This window comes from Corvus brachyrhynchos, unplaced genomic scaffold (assembly GCF_000691975.1).
Source record: "Corvus brachyrhynchos isolate BGI_N302 unplaced genomic scaffold, ASM69197v1 scaffold792, whole genome shotgun sequence".
Lineage (NCBI taxonomy): Eukaryota > Metazoa > Chordata > Aves > Passeriformes > Corvidae > Corvus > Corvus brachyrhynchos.
Genome location: NW_008236809.1, coordinates 52,335 through 61,377, shown reverse-complemented (window position 1 = coordinate 61,377; position 9,043 = coordinate 52,335). Strand labels below are relative to the sequence as shown.

The 9,043-nt window shown below is 40.1% G+C and overlaps 1 protein-coding gene across 1 annotated transcript in view; it reads left to right on the top strand.

The window, feature by feature from the left end:
- LOC103611381 (chromodomain-helicase-DNA-binding protein 1) overlaps positions 1-9,043 on the top strand; it is an 82,470-nt gene that overhangs the window by 32,924 nt on the left and 40,503 nt on the right. Inside the window, exons 5-6 of the mRNA XM_008628886.1 lie at positions 2,870-3,019; positions 3,320-3,573. Coding sequence (XP_008627108.1) covers positions 2,870-3,019; positions 3,320-3,573 — 404 coding nt within the window. The remainder of the gene's footprint in view (positions 1-2,869; positions 3,020-3,319; positions 3,574-9,043) is intronic.

The window sequence follows — 9,043 nt, the reverse complement described above, 5'->3', positions numbered from 1 at the left end:
GTTAGAAAAGTACAGCAAGTGTATGTAAGAAGAGATGAGGAAAAGGCAAAAGCAATGGCAAAGGTGATGGCAGAAGTTGTAAAAATTGTGGACATTGTGGTGTATTGGGGTGACCTTATGATGTGTATCCCATATTGCTGCTTATGCCCAGAAATTAATTTTTGTGCTTTTCTGTGCCTCTAAACTGAGCCTGAGAGGGGGAAGGAAAAACTGAGCAAAACTTTTTCAAAGCAGTTTGCGGCTTGTTCAAGGTCAAGTAGAGATAGTGACTTTTCCCCCCCCAGCTGCGGCAGGGGAGCAAGGAAGCACCCGGCTTGCTGCTTTCGAGTCAGCTTTTGGCCAGTTGTTTTTCAGTTTCTTGTTCTCCGGAGAGAGACTGAGAGTTGGATTTTGCTTTTCCTTCTCTGGAATTCTGGATTTTCTCCCTTTTCTACTGGACTGCTTTCAACCTCAGAGCACATCGGGAGGACTTTCCATCGGGCACAGAGGGCCTGGCCCTGGCCCAAGCCCCAGCTCCGAGGAGACCAAAGGGAGGACTCTAACACTTTCCCAGGTTTTTCCTCCACAGCGAAACATTCTATTATTTAGCCTTATTTTCCTTTTCCCGTGTGTTTGGTAAATAAATAGTTTTATCTCCTTCACTTTCCTTCAAGGAAAATTTATTTTTTCCTGAACCTGGGGGGGTAAGGGGTTTGTACCTTCTCTCAGAGGTATATTTCTAAATTTGGCCAAACCGGAACAATGTTAAAATAAATACTCTCAAAGGAATATATATAGATATTAAAGGTCTTTTCCAACATAAATTATTCTATAATTCTATATCACTATTCATTTCTGAGCAAAAGAGACTGTATTACCTACAGCGTTATTGAAAAACATTCATCAGCACTTTTTATTTTTAAAATAGTCTTATTTGTGGCATGTTTTTGAGCTGCAGGTCCTCTCTGAAAATTATTGAAGAAATAGGAAATTACTTAATTAAGTTGTCTCAGATAAAATTTGAATTGGAATCCCGTAGTTAATGCCAAATTTTGAAACACTTTAGAGGCAACCTTTTCCCCCCAATTATTACAGGTTTGACAGTAATAAACCATCTTTGGCTAGTCAATAAACCTAAGTTGAAATTTAGCTCATTTTAAGCTGTAAATGAAATAGTTTGTGAAAAAGGTTATACCTTCTCATTGGTAGTGACCTCTTGTGTGCAGGGGAGGGGTGTTTTTGTTTGTGATTTTGTGGTTTTTGTTTGGTTGTTGTTGTGTTGTTTTGTATTTTTTTAATGAACAGTGTATAGAAATTGAATTGTTTTTTCATTCCTCTTCTTCAGTTAATTTAGTCATCTATATATTCAGGGTTGTCAATATAATATCTTCAAGAAATGGGGGGGGCAAAAAGAGCCTGTTATGCAAAATAGTACTTCTCGAGTGAATTGTCATTCTGTCTTTTGTTACTTAAGAATGTGATTAAACCTAACAACATAATCTGTTACAGGAAAGATAGTTTATAAACTAGTAACCAAATAACCCCATATATCCAGTGCTTCAATTTTGATTTATACCTATTTTGAACAAGTATGTTTGCAGCTGTTATCTGACATGCAGAGCTGATTTCTATATATAAACTTAGTACAGCATCCAAGCCATAAAGAGCGTGGTGTTCTATATGTTGTCTATATATCTCCAAATAAATACAAGTTGTGTATTTGCATAGGGGCGGGGGAGTTGGTTGGTTTGGGGTGGGTTTTTTTTCTGCTTTTATTGGAGGGAGAGGTTGTTGTTTGGGTGTTTTTTTAATTTACAGCTTACAGAAAAAAATCTTTTAAGGAAACAGATGATTCTATAGTATTTCCAAGACACACAGATGTATTGACCACAATGAAAATGTAATTTGAGGACCACTGCATATTTAATTGAATGAAGTGTCAAAGCCCTGATTCTTAGGGTTCCTGATCTGAAATGGAATGAAAAGGTCTTTGAGTAGTATTTCACTTTTGAAGGACATTAGTACTATTTGATCATCTTGGTCAAAGACCCCCTAAGCCTGGTAATAGATAGTAGTATAAAGATTTAGCAACCTTTCAAAAATGCATGCCAGATTTTCTTCCACCCCCAGCCAAGCAATTAAGATTAAATTTCTCTGTACAAACAGAGTCTGAGGTAAGATACTGTTGATCAGTGGGTACATCTTTCCTCTTGCAAAGTAGAATATCTCAGCTAAGCAGGAGAACAGAGATACGGCCACTGGGAGTCACAAGTGGCTTGCTCATAATATCTTGCATGAGTGTTAAGCACTGAATTGGAAGCTTAGTGGGGGCTTTTGGGAGCCAGTGCCTCTGATTGCCATGGTTGAAGTCTTTCTGTGTGTTTCCCAGTCTGATTCTGTATTATTTTTTGTTCCTGTGCTGAAGTTGCTAATTATTCACATGAGGCACAGGGGATATAGCTATTAGAGAATTTTGGATTCTGCAAAATATAATGTTATGGTTTTTATGATGAGCCTAGGTAAGTTCCAGTAAATATGTACCTTTCCAACTAAAGTTATTAAGGATGTCAGGTTTATTCATGTCAAAATAAATCAATTATTAAAGCTGCATTTTATACAGAAATCCATATTTTTGGTTTGATTTGTTCTTTACATCTGTCTCTTGATAATAGAATTCAATTCCCTTTGAAGCCATTTGGTATTTTTACCTGTTAGCCATCCATGATAATTTTCCATCATTCTAGCTGAAATTAGTATTATAACATTTTTGTTTCTGTGAAGAATGTTGAAATTAAAGCAGCAAGCCTGTGGTGAATGCTTGATTTAAAAACAAAACAACCCCCCCCAGAAAACTAATGTGAGTTACTATTTTGTTTCTCAATATGTACAGTGAAGACTGGCAAATGTCTGGGTCAGGGTCAGTATCAGGAGCTAGTTCTGATTCTGAATCAGAGGAAGATAGAGAGAGAAGCAGTTGTGAAGATAGTGAATCTGACTATGAGCCAGAAAACAAAGTCAAAAGCCGGAAACTTCCAAGCAGGTAAGAAGGTCTTGCATTTTAGCTACTCTGGTACTATTTCTAATTTGGAATCAAGTATTGTACTACTATACAGGCAAATGAAAACATTAATATTTATTACAGAACTTGAAAACTTTTTTTAATCTACAAAAGATGTTATCATACCAGTGATTTGTGTTGAATACCTCTTTCCTGTCTGCTCCAACTGAAATTGGTGTAACTGAGCAGTCATGAAATACATGTATTCAGAAACAAATACAGAAGGCTTGTAGTTGTCCGTGTTGAAACTCCACTGTTGTGTTGTATCTTATTGCCTTCAAGAATTGAGCCAAAAAGTGGCAAAAAGATTGCAGGACAGAAAAAGAGGCAGCTTGATTCGTCAGATGATGATGACTATGACAAGAGAGGATCTCGTCGCCAGGCAACAGTCAATGTTAGTTACAAAGAAGCTGAAGAAACCAAGACAGATTCTGACGACTTGTTGGAAGTTTGTGGAGAAGATGTCCCACAGCCTGAAGAAGATGAATTTGAAACTATAGAGAAGTTTATGGATAGTCGAATTGGCCGAAAAGGAGGTAATTTTGTTATCAGTGTTCTTAAGATGTTGCACTGCATTGTGGTGCAATGCCAACAGCAATTGTTCTCGGCTGTAGGTAACCTGTGATGTTTGTAAAGAAGTTTTAAAGTACCAGAAAGTAATCTTATTTTGTTTTTCCTACTCATAAGGATGTTTCTTTTGTAAGCCTTATAAAATAAAACATAGAAGAGCTTAAGTAACTAGAGAAGTGGTCATAGAACCAAGCCTGACAGAACTCAAGAAGCATTTGGACAATACTCTCAGGCACGTGGTGTGACTCTTGGGGGTGGGCCAGGAGTTGGACTCGATGATCCTTGTGGGTCCCTTCCAACTCAGCTTATTCTGTGATTCTGTGAAAGAGAAAAAAATGAAGTGGAATATAGCTCCATATCGCTTAAATGCATAGCATACTGTTACATCACTATTTGTACAGTTTATTGATATTTGATAGGTATAAACTCTATACAGGAGGGTGAAGAAAAAATGGAATGAATACGAGAGCTAACCAGTATCCTGAATGATGAAGGATGATGTTAGGAAGGCTGAACCATTGAGACTGTGATTTCGGTTATTTATTTTCAAATAGTCCCAATACAGTGCAATGGATGGTGGAATATAAAATTTCAGTGGTGTGCTTGCATGTGCATTTCTAAAAGTAATGTTATGGATGATGCTAGGGGTTTCATATTTCCAGCAGCTGGTGAGATGCAGTGTCCTGCTTGTGTATTGCTTCTTTTTTTTCCAGTGTATTCTTACTCTAGCCCCTTACTCTAATGCAGTGTTGCTGCTGTGTTAAAAGCCTTTTGGGCTAGGCTTCTTATATTTTGCATGCCTTTTACTATTGCAATGCTCTGTTTCTATATCTGTCCCCTGCATCTGGTTAGGTCCACTTCCTTATTTAGCTCTCCTCACAGAAATGAGCCTGTTTCTTGCTGCTAGTGTGCTTCAGCTGTAATACTGACTGTATTTAATTAAAAATTACCCCACATAAGATTCTGAAGATTGGGGGGGGGGGGGGGGGGGGGGGAAAAAAAAGCACTTAAAATGAGTTTAGGGAGATATAGTTCAAGAGCAGCCCATCACAAAGAGCAGGAAGTCAGGCAAAATTGCCAGTAGGCCTGCATAGATAAACAAGGAGCTCTTGGCAAAACTCAAAACCAAAGAGGAGGTATATGGAAGGTGGAATACAGAGACACTATAGAAGCATGCAGAGACACAGTTAGGAAAGCCAAAGTCCGCTTGGAATTGAATCTGGCAAGGGTTGTCAAAGACAGCAACAAAGGCCTCTCTATAGGTGACAAAAGGAAGACTAAGGAAAATATGGACATACTACTGAATGGGGCAGGGTCCTGATAACACAGGACATGGAAAAGGCTGAGGTACTGAATGCTTTTTTCATCTCAGTCTTTACTATCAAGACCGGTCTTCAGGAATCCCTGGTCCCCGATATTGGGGAGGGAAATCTGGAGCAAGGAATATGTACCCTTGGTGGAAGATGATCTGGTCAGGGAATACTTAGGCAAACTGGACATACATAAGTCCATGGGCCCTGATGGAATGTACCCATGAGTACTGAGGGAGCTGGCAGATGTCACTGCAGGGCCACTCTCAATAATTTTTGATCATGGCAACTGGGAGAAGTGCCTCAGGACTGGAGGAAAGCAAATGTCATAGAATCATAGAATGGTTTGGGTTGGAAGACCTTCAAAGTTCATCTACTCCAATCCCCCTGCAACGAGCAGGGACATCTTCAACTAGATGAGGTTGCTCAGAGCCCCGTTCAACTTGACCTTGAATGTTTCCGGGGATGGGGCATCCACCACTGCTTTGGGCAACCCGTGCCAGTGTTTCACCACCCTCATCATAAAAAATTTCTTCCTTCTATCTAGTCTAAATCTCCCTTCTTTTAGTTTAAAACCATTACCCCTTGTCCTATGGCAACAGGCCCTATGCAACTAAGCCCCACACAGCTGCTCATTCACTTTCCCCTGTGGGATGGGGGAGAGTATCAGAAAAATAAAAAAGGTGAAAAAATTCATGGGTTGAGATAAAGGCAGTTTAATAGGGAAAGCAAAAACTGCACACATAAGCAAAGCAAAACAAGCAATTCATTCACTACTTTCCATTGGCAGGCAGGTGTTCAGCCACCTCTAGGAAAGCAGGGGCCCATCATGCATAATGGTTACTTGGGAAGACAAACCACCTCTCCCAACTTCTTGTGCACCCCCAGCCTACTCCCTGGTGGGGTGGTGTGAGAAGCAGCAAAGGCCTTGACTCTGTGTAAGCCCCGCTCAGCAATAACTAAAACATCCCTGGATATATCAACACTGTTTCTTATCACAAATTCAAAACATAGCCCCATACTGGCTACTATAAAGAAAATTAATTCTATCCCAGCCAAAAGCAGAATGCCCTACTAAAAAGTTTGTCCCCATCTTTTTTATAAGTCCCCTTTAAGTATTGAAAGACCACAATAGGGTGGAGTCTTCTCCATGCTGAACAACCCCAACTCTCTCAGCCTGTCCTCATGGGAGAGGTGCTCCAGCCCTCTGATCATTTTCATGACCCTCTTCTGGACATGCTCCAACAGATCCATGTATTTCTTGTTCTGAGGACTCCAGAACTGGACGCAGTACTCCAGATGGGGTATCACCAGCGGGGAGTAGAGGGGCAGAATCACCTCCCTTGACCTGTTGGCCATGCTTCTTTTGATGCAGCCCAGGATACAGTTGGCTTTTTGGGCTCTGAGAGCACATTGCTGGCTCATGTCCAGCCCTTTATCTATCAGTACTCCCAAGTCCTTCTCCACCGGGCTGCTCTCAATCCCTTCATCCCCCAGCCTGTATTGATACCAGGGATTGCCTCAACCCAGGTGCCAGACCTTGCACTTGGCCTTGTTGAACCTCGTGAGGCTCCCATGGGCCCAATTCTTGAGCTTGTCCAGGTCCCTCTGGATGGCATCCTGTAGGTTACGGACGGTCGGGACGGTCAGAGACGGAGACGAGAGATCTCTATAGTCTGATCTTGGGACACATGTGGTTTATTGCAAAAGGCGTGGGTATAGGGGCACTGCTCAGAGCTGCCAGACTCAGCTCGGAGCAGGCCCAAGAGAGCAAGAGAGTAAGCGGGTAAGAGAGAGAGAGAGAGTGTAAGAGCAAGGAGAGTGAGGAAGAAGCAGTAAGAATAAGAGCAAGAGTGGAAGTAAGAGCAAGAGTGTGGAATGGAAGTAGTAAGAGTAAGAGCAAGAGTAAGAGAGAGTCTGAAGTCCTGGTTACAATACAATAAATCATCTTCTGTACTGAATATTCTAATTGTCACTAACCAATCTAATACAAGATACAAATCCTATAGCATTTACATACAGCCTATAAGAGTTCTTATATTACCATAGAGTGTTACATCTTAACTTCTAAAAACTACTCTTTGGACCCCTACTGCTGAGCTAGTAGGGTCTGCTCTGACCCTTGGACCTGCCTGCAAGCAGAGGGTATTGTTCAATCAAGAGGGGATTACCTTCAGTCGGCCATACCATTGTTTTCCAGTTGTTCAGTAACTAAGACTTGGTATTTCAAAAATGGCTTTCATTTCGATGTCGCCTGTAGTTTTCATATTCCCAAAATCTTTTGTCAGGCAATCATATTTATAAGGCTTTCCTATTTCATCTTCCCCAACATCGGGGGAAAACACATGTCCATTTAATTATCCTAAGCTAAATGAGTTTATTAATTGAAAAATCTGGGTTGTGGCTGTGGCACTGGTTTGTGCCCTGCTGTTGGTGGCAGTCAGTAGACTTGCAAGATTCAGTAACTTGAATTGACTATTGTATTGTAAATTTTAGTTGTAAGTTGCTTATTGTAAATTTCAGTCCTCCCAGTGTCTGGCACTCTGGCATCTTAACTGTAGACTTGGATATTGTGTAGTTTGGTGCTAGAAGAGTTAGATTGATTTTTCAGTGTATTCTTTCTTCCATATGGTAAATATAATGAAATGCTGCTGCTGCCACCACAACTGCGAACGAACCACGTGGTATTGGCACCTATTTGTGGGCGAGTCATATGAGTGCTTTTTTAAAATAACACTTTTTAGAAAGCATCTTCTTTTTCCTTATTTGCTATTCAGGAAAAGTGAAGAAAGATATTTGGGGCAGTCTTTGAAAATGTAGAAATGAGAGCAGGCCAGAGATAAATGTGCTCCAGATTTAATGGGAGTGGTCTGTAACTGTGTCTGTCTGAAGTGATATCACAGCATGTGCTTTGCCAGCCAGTGCCAGTGGGAAAGAAGGATTCTGCAGCTCTCCTTGTTCTGTCAGGGGAAGTTCACTCTGGTTAGCAGCCCTGGTTGTCTCTCATAGATTATTTAGTACAAAATCTCACCAATGTATTCTCTTGGTGATGTTATTAGATTAGAAACATATTTGCAAATACCTATGTGAATTGAATGTGAGGTCAGACCTTCAATTATTGAATGTTTTTTTAAAGGGCCATTCAAATTTCAGGTGCTATGAACATGTTAGTTAAGGCTGCAGTTTTGTATGTGAACTTGGAACTTTAGCAGTGAGTATTTTTCTCCCTTCCTAAAACAGGACTCAGGGGAACATAACTTTAATATTAACTGCAGTTTATAGATTTGTCGGAAAATGTGCATGCACTCAGTGACAAGTTCTCTTCCTTTACACTTCTTTTTCTAATAAGAAAAAAAAAAGTAGAGGAGTTGTTTTCTACTGCCTCCTTCCTTCCCCTGCCTGTAGTTGACTTGGTTTGCAGTTTTGATTGAAGTCACTGAGGGATGCAGGGACTTAGCATGTCCACATGCAAGAATTTAAGTGTCCTGATGACACTGCATATCAAGCTACAGGAAAGACTACACTGGAGCTCTGAGAGTGTCTTCCAGTGGGTAAGCCCTTCAGGCTGTCTGCAAAATAACCCTGTCTCTAGGGTCAGTGCAATGTCATGCTTCTATGTTGAGAGGTCTGTCTATCTCAGGAAGGGTGTGCCCGCTTTTGAGAGAGAGCAAGAGCCTGCACCACAGCCGAACACCACCATGACTGCTGCTAAAATTGAAGAAAGTCTCCAGTCACCTGTGTACTGCACCTGGAGATCCTGATCTTGCCTTGCTAGGATGCATAGCTTGTGTGTTGCACAACTGGGAGCCGTCCTTCAGAAAGACAGCAAGACAGCCAGTTACAGCATAGCCTGTAAAGAAGGCCTGTGTGTGAGGAACCAGGATCAGGAGTTGCTGAGGAGTTTTCTCATTTCTTGGAAGGGCAGCAGATAGTCATGGAAATAGAGATTTTTTTTTTTTTTTTTTTTTTTTTTTTTTTTTTTTTTTTTTTTTTTTTTTTTTTTTTTTTTTTTTTTTTTTTTTTTTTTTTTTTTTTTTTTTTTTTTTTTTTTTTTTTTTTTTTTTTTTTTTTTTTTTTTTTTTTTTTTTTTTTTTTTTTTTTTTTTTTTTTTTTTTTTTTTTTTTTT